This window comes from Gymnogyps californianus, chromosome 23 (assembly GCF_018139145.2).
Source record: "Gymnogyps californianus isolate 813 chromosome 23, ASM1813914v2, whole genome shotgun sequence".
NCBI classification, from domain to species: Eukaryota; Metazoa; Chordata; class Aves; order Accipitriformes; family Cathartidae; genus Gymnogyps; species Gymnogyps californianus.
Window position 1 is genome coordinate 1,470,725 of NC_059493.1, and position 21,795 is coordinate 1,492,519.

General features: G+C 57.2%; 1 protein-coding gene across 1 annotated transcript; it reads left to right on the plus strand.

Moving 5' to 3' along the window:
• The first annotated feature begins 885 nt into the window (after nt 1-885).
• On the plus strand, nt 886-20,233 carry SFRP1 (secreted frizzled related protein 1). Its single transcript, XM_050910208.1, has 3 exons — nt 886-1,420; nt 7,904-7,981; nt 18,016-20,233. The coding sequence occupies exons 1-3, from the start codon at nt 886-888 to the stop codon at nt 18,336-18,338; spliced, it is 936 nt and encodes a 311-aa protein (XP_050766165.1). The 3' UTR covers nt 18,339-20,233.
• The last annotated feature ends 1,562 nt before the right edge of the window (nt 20,234-21,795 follow it).

Below are 21,795 nucleotides of genomic sequence, written 5' to 3' on the forward strand. Positions count from 1 at the left end.
AGTCCAGGTTCTCAGAAACATCTGCAACCTCGGAAAAGCCGCTCAGGAGCGCCTGGGCCTCCCAGAGCTGCCCTGGCTCCGGCCCCCGGGGTGCCAGGCGGCGGCGGGCTCCCTGGCACGGCCCCGCGGGGCTCGGGCCGCCCACGAGAGAAGCAGCCGCGGGGCTACGGGGTGCGCTCAGGCGCCCAAGCCCGGGGGTCTCCCGGTGCCCCCGAGCCCCCGCCGGTCGCCCACGGCACCTTTCCGGCACCCCGTCGGGCCGGGCTCCGCGGCCCCTCTCCCGCCCGCAGCCCGCGCTGCAGGTGGCGCGGGGAAGCGCCCGCTCCGGCGCCGGGGCAAGCCCGGCTGGGCAGGGCCGTCGAGGCCGCGCCGGGCGCCGCGCCGCAGCCTGCGGAGCCGCCGCGGGCCGCCAGCGCCCGCACCGGGCCGCCCGCGGGGCGCGGAGCTGCCGGCCGGCCGCGGAGGCGCGGCGCCGTCGGGGCCCGCCCGGGCGGAGCGGGGCGGGGCGGGGCGGGCCGGGGCGGGGCGGGATTGGCTCCCGGGGCCGCTGATTGACACCGGCGGGCGAGCGCGCCGGAGGGCGGCGCCGTCCTGATTGGCTGCCGGGGGCTCACAAACCCGCGGCGCGGCGCGGCGGGGCCAGACCGGGGCCGGGGCCGGGGCCGGGGCCGGGGCGGCGGCGGCGGGAGCGGGAGCGGGAGCGGGAGCGGGCGGCGCGGCGGCTGCGGGCGTCCGACGGGGGGCTGCCGGCAGCGGGCATCGAGCCGGGGGCAGCGGGTCGGGGCCCCGGGCAGGGGTGGGGGTCCCCGGCGGCGGCCGCCGGCAGCGGGCGCCCGGCGGGAGCGGCGGGCGGCGCCGTCGGGGCCACCGGCGGCGGGCGCGGCGATGGGCAGCGTGCGGGGGCCCCGCGGGGCCGCCCTGCGGGCGCTGGTGTCGCTGGCCGCCGGGCTGCTGGCCTGCGGCGGGGCCAGCGAGTACGACTACGTCAGCTACCAGTCCGACCTGGGCCCCTACCCGGGTGGGCGCTTCTACGCCAAGCCCCACCAGTGCGTGGCCATCCCTGCCGACCTGCGGCTCTGCCACAGCGTGGGCTACGACAAGATGGTGCTGCCCAACCTGCTGGACCACGAGACCATGGCTGAGGTGAAGCACCAGGCGAGCAGCTGGGTGCCGCTGCTCAACAAGAACTGCCACATGGGCACCCAGGTCTTCCTCTGCTCCCTCTTTGCCCCCGTCTGCCTGGACCGGCCAGTCTACCCGTGCCGCTGGCTCTGCGAGGCCGTGCGCGACTCCTGCGAGCCCGTCATGCAGTTCTTTGGCTTCTTCTGGCCTGAGATGCTCAAGTGTGACCAGTTTCCCCAGGATGACGTCTGCATTGCCATGACGGCTCCCAACGCCACCGAGGTCTCCAGGCCCAAAGGTAAGGCGTGACCAGTGCTGCAGCCCTGCTCCTGGTGCTTTTCTGTGAGCTGATGGGGCAGGCATTAGCCCAGGAGGGGCCGCGTGGGACTGAAGGGGGTCTTGCGGCAGGAAGAGGCTCACCTGAACTCTGCTTCTTGGCAGCAGTCCTCCTCCAGCCTCCGAGCCCTCTGCGAGCGCTCCTGTCCCGAGGAAGGCAGGACACCCTGCCAGCTCCTCGCCTCTATGCCGGAGCCGAGCCTGGGGGCAGGTGGTGTGGGGCACGGCGGGTGCGTGGCTGCTCTAATCGCCGTGCAGGCACCAGGGCTGGGCTCCAGCCCCTGATGGACCAGGGCTCCGACCCTCCGTCCTCCAGGTGCTGCACCTCCCTGGCAGCAGTTTCTCTCCCAAGCCCGACTCCTGCAGGGCTGTTCTTGGCAGCAATAGGACGCGTGGTCCCCCACGGCAGAAAGCGCTGCCTGACCAGAGTAAATAGTGACAGTAATCCCGGAGGCGTACCCTGCTTCCCAAGCAGTCCTGGGGCGAGAGGCTGGGCAGCCCGTGGCTGCGCGTGCAGTGGAAGTCGAGCCCTGCCCTCAGGTGGGCTGTGTGCTGGCAAGGGGGCAAGACACTTATCAAGAAACGACTGGGGAAAGTAGACGTGGTTCTTCTTTGTTTCCATTACGTGCAGCAGGTCTGTTTGGTGCCACACTGGCTTGTTTGTGCGAGTTGCAATGAGTCTGGCTTGTTGCTGAAAACTTTTAAAATAAATATCCTGGTGTTGCTTTGGCATTCTGCATTGGAGCGCTTTGGAAGGCTGGCAGGAGGGATATTTGTAGAGGGGGAGTGTATAGCAGAGGGCTATAAAAGAGTGCAATGCCTTCCTCTGTCCGGAGCTTCATTGAAAGGGATGGGCACTCCTGATTTCACAGGGGGATAGTGCAGGCAATTGGGAGGAGCTCAGGGACAGGGGAGCTGCGCGTGAGGCTGAGCGATTGCTGTGGCTTCTGCGCTGTGTCCGGAGCTCATCTGAAGGGAGAGTTGCCCTTTGCAGTGGCCGCTCGCGTGCAGTTACCCTTACAGACAAAGGCTTTATGTTGTGCTTGGCTGGGAGCCCTCGCCCAGCCTGCCAGGGACTGTGCAGTGTTATCCCGCTCATCCCAGCGGGACTCGTAGTTCAGGGAGCCGTTCAGTTACGGGGCAGGAAGGGAGTGCATCCTGCAGCAGAGGGATGGCACTCTGGGGGTGTCCCCAGGAGCCAGTGCAGGGGCATGTGGAGAGCGATGGCTTCGGTGGGACAGGGCAGTTGCTGCGGGCAGGCAGCCTGCCTGGGGGCAGGCAGGGAGGGACACCGGAGCTGTACAGGGAACCTCTGTCGTGTCTCGGCAGTGGCATCCAGAGGCAGGTGGGGTGTGAGGTGTGTGCCCATGCCGGGGGGTCAGGTCTGGCTGCTCTCGCTCCCAGGGACCCAGCCTCTCCCCGCGCGGCGCTGGTGGCAGCGCAGCCACGCTGGCTTCCTCGCCATGGCTTGTGCTTATGATGTGATTGCTGGAGGAAGCTCTTTGTTTTCCAGGAAGGCTCTAAAATCATCTGTCCTGTGTGAACCTAGACCCTTGGTCAAGACCGCAGCCGCGTCCTGTGTTGGGGGTACAAAGGTCGCTTTTATTCCCCAGGGACTTGCAGCCAAGCGTGCTCCTGGGACAGCTGGGTCTGAGCTGCTTGCTGTAGAGCTGCCCCTTCCAAGGTCCAAAACAGAGTTTGAGCTGTTTGCAGGTCATTCATTTTAGAGACATTAATGACCCAAGACCTGGGAACAGTCTTCTAGATGAGCAGCATCTGCTAAGTTTTCCCTTGTGTAGTTTAACAACTAACTTTCTGATCACCTTTCAGACCTGTCTTGACAGCAGTGTTGGGCTGGGACATTACTGCTTTCTTTTGGTGCTGCTAACATGCCCATCAGCACAGTATTTGGGCACCATGCTGTCCTTCACAGGCATCGCTTAAGTGACTTTACTACAAGGAATTACATCAGCTCAGGTTTGAGTCCTTTGCGGATCTATTGCTGGTCCTGTGTGGGGTGCAGAGAGGCCTCATTCTGCACAAGCTTTAGGGTGTATGAACTTGTTCTTCGAGTGAACTGTAAATTGGAGCTGGGTGAATATTGCAAGGAAGTATTGCAGCCACTCAGATAAACCACTGCCTGCTAAATGGCTTCGCAAAACTTATGTCCCAAGTGCTTTTAAATGAGCAATTTGTTTGCAAGGATGCTTACAGAAAGTAAGCCTTTAAAATTGTTGTGCAAATGTGAACTCCCTTCAGCATTCAGTGAGAAAGTATAAGCAGCCATCTTCACATCCCCTGGCTGCTTGAAAGTATTTCAAGAGGAAACTCCTGCACGTGCTGTAGCTGAGCCCCAGCAGCTCCAGAGGTGTCAGGCCGAGCTCCCTGTGCCCGTTGCACTGGCTGGGGCACTTTTCTGTGAGGGGACGAGCAATCTTGCTAGAAAATGCTTCTTCAAGGTGAGAAGGCCAGGCCCCCCGGTAATCTGCTGGGCTGGACCTGCTGCCCTTAGGTGTGCCAGCTTTCATGGCATTAACCCTGGCTTGCAGCAGAGGGATCTGGCGTGTGTTCTACAAATAACCTTTGGTTGGTGAAGCTCCGTGTGCCGCGTATGCCGTATGCTGGGACGCTCTTGCCCCAAACAACTTAGAGCGAACAGAGCAAACTTAACTGTGACCACTGCTGTAATGTAAACCAACACAGCCAGGTCTCCTGTGCTGGTGCTCTTGCTCCGGTGCTTCACAGAAGATCCGCGAGTGGCCTGCAGTGGCGGCAGGGGCTGGACGCAGCGAGGCGCCCGGTGCTTTGTCCGCTGGCTGCTGGCACTGCCACCTCGTGCGAACGAGGGGTGCCTCTGTGTGAGCGTGCTTGTGCTGCTGCGGTTCAGCCCTCGTCCCTGTGTGTGCCGGGTCCTTCCCTCCGCCCGGGCCTCTGCCGCAGGACACCCTGCCCGCAGTTTGTGTGCACTTTCCGTCAGCGCCAGCTTCTGGAGCCCCTTCGGTCTCAGGCACTGGGGTGTGTTTCCTGTTGATTCAAAGAGGGTCAGAACCCAGCAGTGTCCCCCCTTTTCTCTGGGCACTAATAAGAACAAGCCCTTTCAGTATTTTTCCCCATTAACACCTCGAAATTGGAATTTGTTTCTACCTCTCAAAGAGCTGACCTGCTGAATTCCTTTCTCCTTAAGCACGAGGCGGTAAAGCCTGCAGGCCCACAGGATGCATCAGGGGAGTTGCAGATTAATATAGCATTACACATTCCTTCTCCTGCCCCTGGAGTAAGCTGGCTCTGAAGCCAGGCATTAGAAAATGGTCAGCAGGGAAAAAGTGAGCTGGAAGCAGGCTAAGGTTGTGCTTGGAGTAGAGCTGTCAGCTGCAGAAGATGGGCCCCAGCCAAACTGCAGCAGGCGAGGAGGCAGGCGGCTATGCCCGATACTGCGAGCTGTGGCAGCGTGCCGCGGGGTGCAGTCCGGCTGGGTGCATGCCGGCATGGCTGCCTCTGGGCTGCTGCAGTGGGGACTGCCTGAGGCAGGAGGACCTGAATCATGGATGGGCTGCTTGTTGGCTCCTTCAGCCTGGGATTGTGCGGGAAGGGGAAGGTGAGGTGCTGGGCAGTGATGTGGGCTGGAAGACGTTGGCCGTGATGCCTCGGGAGGTGTGGGAGGGCAGGAGGTTTCGGGATAGCTGTGGCTCCGCGGAACAGCAGTTTTCCTGGGGCGTAGAGCTGTGCGGGAGCTGGTCAGGCCCCTGGCATTTGTGTTCCTGACCTTGGCATGATGGGGTGTCCCATAGGAGAGGAGTATTTCCCTTCCCCTTGGCACGGGACAGTGTCCCCTAGCAACCCTGCAGGCATGTCTGTCCTGTGATGGGGCTGTGGGAGGCAGGGCTGGAGGATGCTCCCTGCACGTGGAGCTGCCTGGCACGCAGCTGGGGTGAGCACTGGGTGCCTGCTGCCACTCGCCAGGCCGTGGGGGTCCTCCCGGCACGGGGTGGCATGCCGGGGGCTTTACCCTGGAGCAGGGATGTGGCAGCCTGGCAGCGGGATGCGTGCATGGGTCAGGCTGCTGCTCACACTGCGCTGGACGGCTGGCAGCGCTTGCCCTGCCTGGGCGTCAGCAGAGCCGCAGGGAAGTGTCCTCTCCGTGGCGAGAGGAGCGTTGGCAGGACGTGCCTGCAGCGTGGCTGGCAGACGTGCGCTGTGTCGCCGGTGCGAAGGGCGGCTGACGCGCTGCCCACAAAAGGGGCTGCCCAGGGTGGCTGCAGCAGCTCCAGCCCGTGCGGGACGGCTGCTGGCTCTGGGCCCTCGCTGTAGCGAGGCGGGGGTCCCTGCCATCCTGGGTGTGCCAGAGCATTCCCAGGGGCTGCCGTAGCACAGCTAAAACAAAGCCTGTGTTTTCACCAGGGAACAGTGAGTCTTATTTTCCATTTTTTGATTTTTTTTTTTTCTTTGGTTGCCTGGAAAGCTCATAGGGTGGACACAGCAGTGACTTTCACGTTGTTTGTCTGGCCCGTGTAGGCTCAGCCAGTCTCCTAGCGTGCACTTTGGCTGCTGAGGCACATCAAAGTGCTGTGCGCACTGGGATGTGCGGAGATGAGCTAATACATGGCAGGTACCCCCTCTCATTCCTGAGGGTGGTCCCCAGCACAGTAACTAACTGTTGGCACTGCAGCAGAGACAGACCGCTGGGGCTGTCACCCTCCCGCCAGCATCCCCTCTCCCTCATCATGAGCTCATTAAATGTGTAGCCTGGATGGAAATATTCTGACTGCTGATTTTAAAAATAAAGTGTTGGGGACGTCATCATGTCCCCAAAGGCTGGCTTCTGCCTGTGTCACTCTGAGTTAAGATGGTAAAAGTGGCAATTGCGCATGAGGGTTTTGGAAGAGGAAGTTACCCAGGTGATGGGTGGCTTTCCCAGGTACCGAGGTACCAGGAGTGGGACTGTTAAGTCAGCTGTTGGGTGCTGCGAGGGTTGTGTTGTGACTCGCACATTGGGGCAATTGGAAGGCCAGTTACTCTGCATGTGTGATTAATAAAGACATGGTGCATGACCCCAGGAATTAGCATTTGGCACAGAACAGATTTGGGGGAGCGAGAGGGCGGGAACAAGCCACAGAAAACAAATGTCTTGCCTGAAACCCTGTGGGGCATCTGTGACTGAGGAGACTTGACTCTGTGGTCGGTGCGGGTCGTGGCCGTGCCTCCCTCGCCAGCCGTTCTGGCTCTGCACCCCTCTTGCTGGGAGACCTCTCTGTTTTTTCTGTCCAGCAACGCTGTGGGTTTTGCCGGCCTGGCTGAGGGCTGGACGGGGCGAGCGCAACGTCTGCATGCAGGGACCGGCAGATGTTTCGCTGCAGCGCCGTCCCCAAGAATAACTCCCTTGTGCGGGAAAGAGCCCTCTGTCCTGCTGGACCAGGAACAGAAGCAGCATCTCCCAGCTCAATAAATTTATCTGCCAGTAGCACAAATCTGCGTCTGTGCTGCTGGGTGGTCTCTGCTCCGGCTGGAAACGGGAACCTGGAAGCAGATTTTTATTCTCTGGGTGAAGTGAGCTTTCCTCCCAGGATGGATCCTGATGAAATCTCCTGGGCTGGCATTTCCCAAGAGGAGGATGTCGGCCGCTGCCAGCGGCTGGTGAGCCGAGCCAGCTCTCCTCCACGGGAGCTGCGAGGCTGCCCCACAGGCCCGCGGGGTGTAGCTGCGCCAAAAACAAAAACCAGAAGACGTCCGCTCTCGGGGTTGTGCTGGAGAGGCTTCTGGAGCGGGGCAACGCACGTGAGAGCTGTGTGTGTCCATCACCAACCAGTGCCGGTCTGGGCCAGGGTGGGAGGGAGGGAGGCGAGGGGCTTGCTGTGCGATGCCCGGGCAGCCTGCGGGGTGGTCCCCGGCACTGAGGGGGAACCTGTGCTGAGCTGAGCCGTGCCAGTTTGGAACCCCCCTGCCTGGCTCCAGGGTGGCTCCTGGCCGGGGCAGCCCCTCGGCGCGTGAGCCGTCCCTGGGCACCGTCCTCCTGCCGTGCCGGGGTTTAGGCACCGCGTGCCTGCCTTGGCACGCTACGGGGAGGGAACGTCAGCGGGCTGTGGGCCATGCCCCACGGCGAGCGGCTCCCCTCAGCTGAGTGCCTGGCCCTGAAAACCCCTTTCCTTGCCAGTGCTGTCCTCTTGTTCTTGGCAGCTGCCTGCCCCTGCCTGTGCCCGGCCTTGGGGCCTTTGGCAGCGCTGGAGTGGGGTTGGCAGGAGGCTGCCCACGGCCAGCGCTGCCCTGTGAGCTGGTGGATGGCTCCTGCCCTCCGGCAGGGTGTCGTCCTGTGGGGCTGGGACCTGAGACCCCATGGCAGAGTGCCTGGGCACGAGCCCCCCTCGAAGGCAGCGGTCTGACAGCACGGGCAGCCTAGCTCTATGGTGCTTCTTGAGCTGGCTCCTCACCACCTCTTCTCTCCTCTTGCCAGGAACGACTGTGTGCCCCCCTTGTGACAACGAGATGAAGTCGGAGGCCATCGTGGAGCACCTGTGTGCCAGCGAGTTTGGTAAGGAGGAGCGCTGGCGGCATGGGGAGGCTTCCCTGGGGGGCGCAGGGCAGCGTGGCTCCTGTGTGGGCTGGATCCTGGACCACTGCGTTTCCCTGCCTGCCCTGAGAGCAGTGTGGCCAGCGGTGCGGCCGGTGTGGCCACGTCGCCTGCGGGCAGCCGTGGTCCTTCCCCGAGGCGAGCGTGCCTCTAGATGTCAGTGTCGGCGCGCGGAGGCGGCTGGCAGGACGGGACTGGACGTGTCCAGGACGTGTCCGGCTCCTGCAGCCGAGCGCACCCGGGGACCAGTGCAGCGGGGGCCAGGACAGCGGCGTCCTGGCGGCAGTGCCTGCACTCCTGCATTGCCCCGGCTGCGGTGCTGAGCGTCTCTCCTGCCCCGCCTGGCAAAATGCCACGTGGGACGAGGCCCCCAAGCGCGGGATCGCCCGCCGAAGCAGTGGTGCTGCAGGCTGTGAGGCCCCGCTGCTGCCGTCAGCCCCAGCTGCGAGCAGAGAACCAGATGGTGTTGGTCTGGAGTCTGGGGATGGGGCAGAAGTGGCAGTGCCTGTTCCTTGGGTTTGTAACTTAACCCTGGTGTTCCCGTGCTCTTGTGCGCTTGCAGAAATGATGCGTAGCATGGACCCTTATTCTGCTTGCAATCATGAAGGAGCAAACCGGCTTCCTCCTTCCCCCAGATTGCTTGTACCACTGTGTTTCTTTTTAGCAAAGTTATGCTGCTCTTGTCAAGTCTAGGTGTAAAAAGTCAAAACCAGTCCTTGCCTAGCTAGGGCCAAGCAATGAGCTTAAAAAATGCAGAGCTACTTGAAAGCTATGTCCTAAATATACTATGACTAAGTGAGTCAGCCAATCATAGGTAAACAGAACTTCATTTAAAAAAAAAAAAAAGTATCACAGGGAAAAATATTAGCTTTCTCAGATCAAACCCAGAATTAACTGGTTTTGACATCCTTGCTGGTGTATGTAACTTTCCCGTAAGGTTATTAAAGGCATATTGAACAAGGTGTGCATTCCTCGGGGATTAGCACTTGAATGTGCCCTGTGCCAGAGCGCACTATGCAAACCCAAACCTGCTCTGCATGCTGGTGTATTACCCTTTCTGCTGGAAATGAATTCTCAACTCTCCTGCAGATTTGGTATGCCAAAAGTCCTAAGTTCAGCGCAGACTTTTTCTAACAGGGGAAAGCATCAACAGGAACACCTATGTAATAGTTTCCCAGGAATGCGCGTACTTCTAGCTGGGTCGGGTAACGGCTGCACAAATTTGGCGCGGCAGCCTGGCTGGGGAGCGGGATGTGCTGTTCACCCGACTGTTGGGCTGAGCGCTCGGAGGCGGGTGTGCCGGAGCGCTCTGAGCTCTGCTCCAGGCAGGCATGAGATGAGAGATGAACAGGAGCTGCCCCCTGCCCCACTGCATCCGTGGGGAGAGACTGGAGGGAGCTTCCCAGCTGGCGGGGAGGGAGCGAGCAGCCTCTGGGACCAGAGCACCTGGTTTGGGCAGGGGCTGTGTGCCTGGGTTTGCGGTGACGCAGAGGCATCGCCCCGGTCCAGGGGCTCTGGGCTTGGGGACCTCCATCCCAGAGGAGGAGCGAGGGCACTGGCCGGGTGGCAGCGGCGGCTCCGTTGTCGGTGGGTCGCTGCAGTACCTGTCGCCTCCCCGGAGGCGCGCGAGGAGCAAGCCGAAGTGGCGTCCCGCTGGTGGGCAAGTGCTGGGAAGGAAAATACAAGTTTAACCACATGCTTGTCATCAGCCTCTGCCGCTAAATATCCTCCCCGTGCTCTGGGATAGTTACACAACGGGGAGCAGAGGCCAAACCAGAAGTATTCACGGCCTTGGCGGAGCGGCTTGAGACATTGACTTGCCCACAGAGTAAGTTGGTTATTTGGAAGTTTTGTGGTGACAGCGTCCAGAGGATGGAAATATTTCCTGGCAGGCGGCTCCCTGGGTAGGGCTGCGGCGAGTGGCCCGATATAGTGTTACTGTGCACCACGAGCAGCAGAGGAGCAGCAAGTAGAGGAGACCTCAGCCCCCGTGCCTACCCCCAGTCAATCCAAAACGGCTGTGAAGGTTTTCACAGAAGCCTCCCTCCTGCTGTGGTTCCGAGTGGTGGGGATGGGTCCCTGTTCCCAGGCCAGCCATGCTGGGTCCCAGCACAGAGGGAGAGAAATGGGAGCCAGCTCTGCAGGCTTGGCTCGCCGGGAGGAGCTCCGCTCTGCCGGACAGCAGCTTGCACAAACAAACGTGGCTAGATTTGAACCGGCTCGTGTGATCCCTTGGGATCGCTTTACTTGTAATGTCAGGTATCATAACTGTGTTGGCGCATCCACCTGACTCACCCAGATCACCATGTTTCTCCAGCTTTGTTTAAAGTCGTTTGTTTTCTCTGCCAAAGTAGCGTCTGATGATTTTTCTGACCATTGCAAGGAATTTGGGATCAGTCTTTGTTCTGTGGATCAGCGCAACTCCAACATGTAACTTTATTTTTTAAAAAAGTCAGAGCTCTTGCTGATGCCGATGTTGCTCCCGTTCCTCCTCCTTCCCACTCCTGCTTTCTCTTTTTGTCTCAAAGAGGTTTTTCATTTGAAAATGAGATGACCTCCCTACTGTAGAGAATTCCAAAGGCAGCTGAGCAGGACACAGCTGGTGTCTGCTGTGTGTGAACCATTGCTCTGTCTTCACAATGGAAAGCTGGTCGTGTCTTGGATACACTTTTGTTCCCCTGCTTCTCCCTGTCACCAGACTCAATCATGGTGGGAAGCTCACTTGCATGGGTTTTCAGTGGTGTAGGTTTCATGTAGCTGCATTTGGTGTTTTCTTCCTTCTGTCACTCCTCCCCATCCAGGAGGGTCCTGGGTGCACGTAGTGCTGCCTCCAGATGTGCCCAGTCCGTAGCCAGCTGGGGAGCCGGAGCAAGGGAAGGGATGCGATGCAGGTCTTACCTGTGCCCTACAAGGGAAGGCAGTGCAGGGTGCTCCTGGGGATGTCCCAGCTGTGGAGAGCGGCCAGCGGAGGAGTCATCGACTTCAGGGAGTTTTCTCAAAGCACAGTGCATGGCCCTTGGATCTTTGTTTAGTCTTGGGGGGTTACTGTCATGGGGTGATTTCTCAAGGAGAGCTGTTTATCTGGCACTAAAATAAACTCCCAGCCCTTCAGACTGAGATTTCTCATGCACATCCACCAAGGTAAACACTGGCAGCTGACAGGTTACAGATCCTCATCAAAGCCAGACTTCTACAATAAATGTTTAAACTAACGTGTGCTGCACGGGGCAGCTGTTGGTGGGTCCTGCACTGATTCCCACAGTAACGTGACTGTGGGTTTCACTTACATCCCAGTGGCTCATTACAGACAAGGCTGGAGGAGCGCTTTGCCCATCATTGATGTGTGGCTGTGCCAGGGTGGGAGGTGGCTGCGTAACAGCCCTGGAAGCAATGTCGGTCTCGAGGACAGTGAAGGAAGAGAGCTGCATCCAGTTGTGAACACAGGAAGACTGTAAAGATAAGGGACCTTTCTTCCCTGGCCCAGGAAAGGACCTTGGACAAGACGCTGGGGCTTGGAGGGGTGCCAGGAGACCGCCAGCCTCGTGGGCCAGCAGGACTCTGGGTTTGTGTTCGTTTGAGCGGCGGTGAATGTGGGCTCCTGGGTGCTGGTTTGAGGCAGCTCCGCTCCCTGCTGGGCTGCCGGCAGCTTGGCAGCTCCTGCGAGAGCGGGATGGCTCTGGGGCGGCAGCACGTCTTGCTGTCCACACGGCTCTGGCTGGGGCTCACCACGCGATAGCCGCACGTGGGAATGGCGTGCGTGCTCCCATAACCCCGGCAAAGCCTTGGCACTGTCTGCCTGCTGCTGTGGCCATCCTGCCTGTAGGCAGAGGGGACCTGGGTCGGCACTGCTGGAGGCACTTGGAGATTAGCTTCTCCTTTCTTTATTTCAGCAGCATGCAGGAGCTGCCTCATCTCTTCTCCACCCTAGCTCTCCTTGGAAGCACCAGCCAAGTGCCCCCAGGAAAGGGAGAATGTTTTTGACCCAGCATCTCTGCGTGCAGCTCCCAGCATTGCACCTGGTTTGCTGCCCAGTTATGTGCCATAGCAGCAGTTCCCTGTCCCTGCGGTACGCAGCAAGGTCCTGTTGCACCTTTGGCTGTGCGTGAGTGCTGGTCCACATCTGTCTGTCTGGGTGCCAAGGCTGGGAGCAGGCAGCAGAAGCATCGCCCATGGCTTGGAGCGGGCCTGCGGGAGCACAAAGGGTGCCAGCGAGTGGTGCAGGGACCCTCGCCTGGGGCACAGACCAGCTTGGGGAGCTGGGCCAGGTATGCGTGGGCTAATTGCAGTTTAGATTTTGGTGCAGCTCTGGTGTGCTGGGGGCAGCAATGGATGGAAGATGAAGTGTGAGCTCGCCCTCCTGTGCCCCTGCAGCCGCCTCCCCCAGCCCTCCCTGGGCTGCAGCCAGGGTTTGTTTCTTACTTCTCGTGCAGGCTGGGCTGGCCCTGGAGTTCATTCCTCTCTCTGTTTCTTTTGGTGATTGTATTTATTGTTTCTGCCCTTTCTCTGGGGTCTGAGGGGATCCTGCCGAACGGGCTCTCGCTGCACTGGAGACTGCAGTACAATCAATACATGCTGTTTATTTTTTCCTGTGACTGACAGCTCCTTGCCTGCAGCCTTCTCCTGTTACAGCCCTAATGTGTCTTCTGGCAGGTTTCCTCCTTCTGAGTGATTTCTGAAGGAAGGAGCAATGAGGCTGAAGGAACAGCAGAGCTTTCCCTTCTCTCACGTTCCCTTCCCTCCCCCTGAGGTGCTGGAGTGGGGCCCCTGCCCGTGCAGGCAGGAGAACAGCAGAGATGGTGTCCCGGTCCCAGGCTCCTGTGTGCTGAAAAAGAGGGGTTGGAGGTGCCTGTGGGGCACAGTCATGGGGGGTGCGTGGTGGTGGACAGTGAGCAGGGTGCAGGGGCTCGTGTGTCTCAGCCTGCGGCCGCCCCTGCTACAGCACAGTCCTCGGAGATGCAGAGAGGGTGCCCGAGCCCTGGTGCTGGTGTCGGGGAAGGAGGGTGCTTTGCTCTCCGGTGGCACTAATGCGGTGCTCCCAGTTTGCCTGGGAGACTGGGTTTCCTCTTTCCCCATGCTGGGGGTGGGACTGGAAAGCTGGAACTGTAGGGACATCGATAAGAATTCTTTCAAGTGATGAAACGCGAGTTGTGCTTTGTCAGGCTGGACCCCAACCAGCTCTGCGGGGCCTTTGCTGCTCTTGGAGCTGCTGCTGCCAAGACTAATTTCACTCTGAGTGAGCAAACACTTTCATATACCCTGTTTCGTATTAGTAGAAATAAAAGACGACATTTTTATATCTCCAGCCCTCCCTACTCTCTCTGCATTAGAGATAGCAGAGCTGTGCTACCATCTGATACAAGCCGTTTGTAGTTGGGGCCAAATTTGTGGCTTGGTCTAACGGGGCTGCATCACCCCGGGCCGGGGTCTGACCCTCTGCTAATGGAAGCTGCGGCTGGTGATGGGGCAGCTGCGCATCCAGAGCCTCCGCTGTTCCTCTCACGTGTCCTCCCTGGGCATCCCGGGGTCGGAGCAATCCAGATGGAAGCGCGAGGCAGCTTGGGGCCACAGGAGAGGAGTACCTTGGAGGGGATGAGGCTGCCCATGCTGGCCTTCTCTTCCCGACTCCGATGGTCACTGGTGGCATGGTCCTGCTGGATGACGCCTTGGGAGAAGGAAGGGCTGGTTGATGCTGCAGTGTTGCGTTGGGAGCAAGGACGCTGGGGGAAAGCTGGACGTAGCTGCCGGCTGGTGCATGCAGGCGCTTTGCAGGAGTCTCTGCGCTGTTCAAGGGCGGTGCAGCTACGTCTAATTCTGCTGGCAGCTTGCTGTGGCAGTGGGCAGGGTCTGATGAGAGGGTCCGTGCCTGTGCTGGGCTTTCAGCACTGGCTCTCCTGGCCATGGCAAAATGCTGGCAAGTGGCTCGTGCCTGGGCAGACGTCAGCTTCTTGACGCTGGGGCTGAGCAAGGGCAAGTGTGGGTTTAGTGCCCTGGGAGGATTTCTGCTGTTGTAAACACAACATGGCTGAGAGCTGTTGAGTCCCAAATTAAATCCTGAAATCTGCCTTTGTTGTGTTTTGTTTTTTTTTTTTTCCCTCCCAGCCTGAGTAATGCTTTCACTTCTGTGTTTTCTGGGAAGAGCCTTTGAAGTGGGTGGCTGGACGCTGGCTTGCGCTAGAGGTCTCCTGCCATGACTCGCCCACGAGCAGATGTACCAGCAGTGCTCACAGGGAGGATGTTTTGGGACCATGTATGGCATGAAAGTAAAACCTCTCCCTGTGCTGTGCAGGAGTCCCCCTCTGTCCTGAGCACCGTCAGCCGCATGGCCCCGGGGCGCACTCGCTGCCGGAGGGGAGCGGAGGGGAGAGCCTCCTGCTTGGCCAGTCCCGCATGGTGGGGAGGATTGTCCCTGTGGGCATGGATGTCCCAGAGGGGTGTGCAGCATCCCTGGGGATGCTATTCACCTCCCACCCCAGCACCCAGGGGCTGCAGTCCTGGCACTGTGCTGCGCCAGATCCGGCACTGCGTCTCGGCAGTGCTGGTGATGTCGCAAGCAGAGCTGAGACAATGCCTGGCTGGAAAGGGCTTTCCTGGTTTTATGGGTGGTCCTGGCTGCAGCCAGCCACCAGCGCTGCTGGGACAGCAGAGAACGGGGCTCCTCTGCCATCACCTCTCTTGTGGTATAGCCGGGAGTTGGCTCCTGGTCCCATCAGTGCTCCCGTTCACAGGAAAGTTCATGGTCTCTCTGCAGTCCCCGAGGCTGCCGTCTGTCTACGGGTGCTCACAGCGGAGGGAGCGAGGGCCTTTCCATGTGAGCGCGTCAGCCAGCATCTTCAGGAACATGGTGGATGCTTCGATTAACAGGAGCTTGGGTGAAAGTGGAAGGTGTTGAGAGTATTAGGTGAGGAGATGTGATTGCAATTTAGTGAGGGACCATGGGTTTGATAAGAGGTTGTGCTGGAACGTGTGTGTATCACGTGAGAGCGAAGGGGAAGATGGGCTTGTGGCTGGCGTGCTTCCTCTGCAGCGACGCAGAGCCGCTGCAGCATGCAGGGTGGCGTGGGTCGATGCTGCAGCTGATGCCATGGCCGATGCTGGGGCAGTCCCGCGACCGTGGTGCAGGCAGGCTGCAGCTGCTGGGCTGGGAAGGCTGCACACACTCGTGTGTTATGAATAACCCTCCAGGTCTCTTCCTGGGGTCAGCTTCCTCCTGGCAGCAACGGCTGAAGATTTAGTCTGTGCGAGCAAGCGTGTCCTGGGGTCTCAGAGGCAATTTCGGCTCTTCTCCTGCTTGGCGCTGAGACAGATTTGGTGCGGCGCGGGGGGAGCGGAAAGGCCAGGGCTCCCAGGGAGGAAACTATTTGCTTTGGCAGCTCAGTTGGATCCTGGAGCCAAGACTCAATCCGTCCCGCTCGAGCCTTTCCCCCACTGCCTGCCTGCTGGTGGGGCGGAGGTGTTCCCGGGGCCGGGGGGATGCCAGGCGAGCTGCAGCAGCGTCAAGTCACACAATGGTCCCCCCTTCCAAATCCTTTATGTTTTAGGAAAGCCACAAGCCAAGGGGCTGCCTCCCGCTGTGTGGTGGTGTGCTCTCAGAGCTGGGTGTGCAGCCGGGAACGAACGTGCCCTCAGGCGCAGCTTTTCTGATGTGCGTGGAAAACGCCAGAGCTGTGTGTCCGGCCCCACTGCTGTGCGACGTGCCTTTTGTGCCCGGGAATCTCGCCCAGAAAGCGGGTCTGAGCTTAAGGAATGCGGCCCAAGTAGGGGAGCAAGGCAGGACTGGGGAGCCAGATCACTGGCAGGGCGGTGAAAACTGAGCAGTGATTATAATGCCTTTTGGTTTTTTTTGCTCGTGTGACTGCTCAGTCCACAGCAAGGCAGCCGAAACTTGGTAGTTCTTCAGCCAGGCTGCATTTTACCTGGGTAGCACTGCAAACTCCCTCTGTTGCTGATGACAAGGGCATCATTGCTGGGAGGAGCAGAGTCCTACACAAACTATTTGCACTCCTCATTGGTCTGCCTTGGCGTTATCTGATCTTGGCTCTGTGCGCTGCTTTGCACGAGTGAGGTTTGGATGAGTTTTTAGTTCACGTCTGGATTTATGGTTCACCTGGGCAGCTGCGGTGCTCCCTGAACCTGCATCGCTGGCTTGTGAACAGATAAGTGCTGCTGTGCAGGGAAGGGAGCAGCTGTGAGCTCCCACGGCACAGGATTACCAGACCCTCTTTGTCTTCCATAGACTATGATACTTGGAGTAGAACAGCACCTCCACTAGCTGCCAGATTGTTTTCTTCCTCTAGCAACAAGGATCTAAACTTGCAGTGATCACAGCAAAGCAATTTGCAAACAAGCCATTTTGAAAAACTCTCTTATTACTGGTAGTATACCATTCCTCTTGCACTGGCAACCACTGTGCTTAGTGCAAGAGTTCAAAGTCAGAGCGGATAAAGAAATTGAGGTTCACATTGAGGGATGCTGCTGCCCAGTTAATGTCATGGAGCTTAGAGCTGCCTGAAAACTACTTGCTTCATTTTCCAGATTTGTTGCAAATTGATCTGGTTCAGCATCTTTAGCTCCTTAAAGCTTGAGTCTCTTTAGCTCCTTAAACATCCTGAATTTGGAAAACAGATGGAATGAAAATTTCACTTGGGTTTCCAGTCCTGGATTACTTTCTTGTACAGTAACAGTATAACACGACAGGGCTCTTGGCAAACACAGCAGGCTTTTTTGGCACCCGGGCAGATAAATACCGTTACTCCTGTTGCCAGTGCAGTGGCTGGGAGCATGAGGGTAATACAGAGACTCTGCTGCCTTCTCAGGATTGTCATCGCGCTGTCCTGCTGCCATTCGTGTCTGGAACGGTGAGCAGAACTGCCGTCCAGAAAGCAACGTGTGTTCATTGCTACAAGTTCCAGCAGAGCAAGACTTCAAGGAACAATGCTGCGGGGACCCGTCTCCCTGCCAGAGCCAGAGGCTTCTGCATGCCGTCTGCTGCACACGCTCGGAGAGTCAAATGAGAAGGGACAGCAGACAATTAATCACCTATCCGAGCACTATTTATCTGCAGCTGTGAAGTAAACTCCCAAATGATGGAAATATGTTAGTAATTTTTGGCCATATGTACTGTTCCCCAAAAGTGAGGCAGAGCCAAATGGCACAGAAGTGATACTTTAATGTACAACACATTTTCATCATTTTTCCCATGTATACTAAATTCCTCTTCATGGTCGTGGCAAAGGAACATTAATTTTTTTTAAATTCGGGTTGTGATTAACTCGGGAAAATGCTGAACCCAAAGAGGAAAATATTTTCCATGGAAGTTGTATCAGATTAACTCCCCTTCTCCTGGGGAAGGTGCAGGCGTGTGGCTGCTCCGCACGGCTCTGCCTCCTGTGCATGGGTCCTGTAGACACGGCTGTTTGCCAGGGGGCTTCACTGCTCAAACGTAGAGATGTTCAGTGCTTGGAAACTTGTTTCACAGGCACCGGAGGGCCGGGAGTGACCACAAACAAATGCTTGAGAAGCCAAGGTGACCTTTTAAATGGCCCTTTCAAGAGTCTCTCCATGCATCTAGAGCAGGGAAATCACCTTGTTTACTCAGCTAACGTTTTGCTAGCAAAGAGCGTGGCTGAACAAGCCTCCCTCTCAAATAAAAAGCACCCGGCATGCTTTGCCGGGGGGAAGGGAAACAGAGATGTCCGTGTTTTACCTCGATGCTCTCCCGGGCGCAGGGATGGCTCCGCTTCAGGCGTGAGGGTTTTCATGTCGCGGTCAGCGGGCCAAGTCATTGCTGGGGTGATGCTGCGGAGAGGGGAGCAGGGGGACGTGGGAGCGGCGGTGCGGGTTGCTGGGGGGCTGCGGCTGGGCAGGGCGCTGCTGCCGTCCTGGGGCAGGAGTGCTGGTGCCCCCTCGCCCCCAGCCTCGCTTAGCGAAGGCTTTGTGCCAGCGAAGGCTGCTCAGGAGTCGTCTTGTTTTTCCCCTCCCTCTGGCTTGTTTTTCAGCTCTTAAGATGACCATAAAGGAAGTGAAGAAGGAGAACGGGGACAAGATGATCGTCCCGCGGAAGAGGAAGGCGCTGAAGCTGGGGCCCATCCGGAAGAAGAACCTGAAGAAGCTGGTGCTGTTCCTGAAGAACGGCGCTGACTGTCCCTGCCATCAGCTGGACAACCTCGGCCACTACTTCCTCATCATGGGCCGCCAGGTGAAGACCCAGTACCTGCTGACGGCCATCTACAAGTGGGACAAGAAGAACAAAGAGTTCAAGAAGTTCATGAAGAAGATGAAGTCTCCCGACTGCCCGACGTTTCCGTCCGTCTTCAAGTGATGTGGTGGGCGGCGGGAGAGCCGCCGCCTGGACCTCGCGCAGCCCGGCACGGCGGCTCGGTCTCGCTGCTCTGCAGCAGGGACGCTGGAGCCGAGCCCTCCTGCTCCTCCCTCATGCTCCTTGGAGCTTCCCTCGCTGACCCCAGCTCTCCCACATCCCTGCTGCCGGCATTTGCCTGATGGCCTGGGCATGCAAGCGTGACGCGCGTGCACCAAACAGGCACTGAGGTCACACGCGATTAGCGTCCGCAATATCCAAAGACCTATTGCTGTACGGATATGTACATTCATTTAAATAGCAGCCATCAGGTAAAGAGGGCAAGCAGAGGGGTGTGAAGTTATGTCAAGAGATTACACGCTTGCAGAAAGGACCCTTGTGACCATGTTACTCCTGTCTTCGTGGCTGCAGGATTGCCCTAAATTAATTCCTGTTTGAACCAGAGCCGGCCAATTAGAAAAACATTCCATCCTCACTATAAAAGTTAATAAACGAGTAGTGGAGGACCCGTTACAACCTCTGATAAAACCTCCTAGTAGCTAATTGCCCTCACTGTAAAAAAAATCCCATTGTAGTCTAAACCTGCTTAGTTTAAGCCTTAACCCTGGGGTCCTTGTGATACCTTGATCGGCTGGATCGGGGAGCCCTCCCTTACCAGCATCTCTTGTAAGGTGCCGCCGGGACGCCTGCCCTGCCCTCTGCCATGCCGAGCCGAGCTGGCTGAGCCCCTCGAGCCCGGCGCCATGCTGCTCCTTCTCCAGCCTCTGAGTCTCTCGCGGCCCTGCCCGGTTCAATGGTGCGGCAGCCCTGCCGCGGCTGCGGAGCCAGTGGCAGAGGGGGGCTGCCTCCGGCCTCGCGCGGACCCCCAGCCGCAGCAGCGTTCAGCTGAGCGTCCCCCACCCTCACGCCTCCCGCGTCAGCCTTCCGTGGCAGAGTTCCCGTGCACGTGTGGCCGGTGCTGCTTGTGCCCAGACGTGTAATTCAATTTTAGCCACGTGCAAACGCATTCCGTTTGCTGGCCAGCCCAGCAGCCCGGGACTCCCAGTCAGGGGAGAGCTCGCAGCCAGCTCCTCCAGCTTGTGTCACTCCCTAACTTTACCAGTGATATTTTTATAGTTTCTTCAGGCTGCTGGCAAAACACCAGATTGCAGAAGGCTGAGGACTTGTCGCTATGGAGCGCCACGGGAAATGCATCGTCTCCGTCTTTCCCTCTTTGCAGTCGCTGTGGGACCTATCAGTTTCTAGGTTTTTGTCTGTTTGATGTGACAACTTGGCTTTGTATCATTCTGGGGTTTTTTTCCCCTAATCAAGATGTCGTGTTAGTATGAGGTCAAATAGTTTATGAAAGAAAAGAGTATTGCATCCAAATGATTACATTTATCAACCAAGCTGAAATTCATTATTCAGTTAATTGGACAAGTTCTCTTTTCCGTAGACCTGTATTGCTCCACATTAATTATACTATCCTGCTTCCATTCAGTATTCTCATCAATCACGATTACTCTAAGAGAATGAATATCTTGCGATCTGAGATAATCCTGTTGTATTGCAGTTAAGTGGAATAACAAATCCTCATTTTTGAGGTTTAAAGCAACCCCACTCAAAGCTGGTAAATTAATTATTCTTTCATTGGGAGTGCTGTTTATTCCCCACGTGGGGACAGAGCCACAGACTTGATTGTAGAAGAATTCTGTGAAGAAGCCAAGCACACTGGGGAATGATGTTTCACAGCTAACAGAGAGATGGATTTAGGACGTGAACTCTGTAGAAAGTCCCACTAGGTTGTCTTAGACCACCATTTGTAGTAGTGTTGTTTCTTTGATGCAAAATTAATCATTGTAGATAATGTGCTTTATCAGTGAATTAAAGAAATAAATAAACCATGGGCTTTAACATCACAGATTGATGAGGTGAAATGATGGGGAAGGCTGACAAATCCAGCCTTGTCAGAAACAGGTCATGGCCCAGAGTTGGGTCACGTTGAGCTGAAAGGCCGGTTATCTTGGAGCACCCACAGCGACAGCGCCCGGCGAAGCCCCGCAGGGACCGGGGCAGGGACCCTCTGCCCCCGCTGCCTTTCCTTCCGCAGCCGAGCGGCAACGCGGAAGAGTTGTGCATGAGAGAGAGATGCTTAAACCTTTAGTTGGGCTGGCGTTTTCATGCTATCACCCAGGCTGCTGGTGGGTGTGCTGTCGGCCACCTCTAGAAACCTGCTGTGTAACGGGCTGTTGATTTACTATTTTAAAAATATATATTTCAGCAGGAAGCATAAAGTCAAAGAGCAAACCAGTTCACATGTGCTTAGAGCCACTTTCAGCCCTTGGCAGCCTTCGCTGCTCAGAAAGCCTGCTTTCCACCAGGGGATCTCGAGCCTGAAAGCCTGGATCCTGGCGAAGTGAGCAGGGCAGTGGCCTCTTTTCTTTTGCTGCAGTACAGAGCATGAAACGATGTACGTGAGTTTGTTAATACCGCTAGTGCTTTTTTCCGCACAAGTAGTTCAGAAAAACTAGCAGCAAGAGAGCGCCCACGAGGGATGTGTTTTGCTCTTTGTAACCGTTTCATGCATCGTCTCACGGACTTGGCCCAGCCTGCCGGGGAGCCCGGGCCCGCGTGGCAGACATGGTGCGAGGACTTCGCAATCCTTCAGACTGCGTCCCGGGGCTGAGGAAACCCCACACCTCAGAGCTACCCGTGGGAAGAACAAATTATCACTAATTACCTACTTAAAGCATAATACGATTGTATGTTATTAGTTGCTCTATCAGTTACTTCAAACACCCCTCTGACCCTGTATGTTTGTCCTTGAAAACCTGATCAGAGCTGCTGAGCAGATTGGCACATTGTATTTCAGACATGGTATTTTGGACATTTCCATGTACCTGGAAAGTAATTTTACCATTCTCTTGCCAAACTGCTCTGTGATCTGCCAGCCATTCCTGCGTGGATCCAGCAGGTAGATTGACCGGTCGTCACTCTGCTTCCCCATGCTCTCTTGGTATGTGGAGGCTTTTGATAAAAATAACAGCACTAAAAGAAATGCATTTGATGTAAAATCATGTTGTAGGCAGTTAAGGTATCTTTACATTTTGTTTTAATGTTATTTTAGATAGTTAATTTAGAAAAGTGTGGCAGATAAGAGGGGACTGGTTTTCTGTTTGGAAGTTTTGAGAAAGAGAAAATGTAGAAGACCAGTGAAAATCAGCACTGTAGAGAACAGCCTTCTCTGGGCAGCGAACGAAAGCATGAGGCTTTTCATTACTGTAGCTGGCATGATTTTTTTATTTCTATGAATATTCTTACCTTTTAAAGGCTGACAGATACAATGATTAGCAGTGTGAAGGCTAATGCAGCTCTTAACTCTAGAAAAGAAACCTGGCATGGAAGCACACGCTAAATGTCTGGAAATGGGAGCTTTTTCCCTGTCCTGTCACTTCAGGGGGAGCTTGGTTGCAATGAGAAG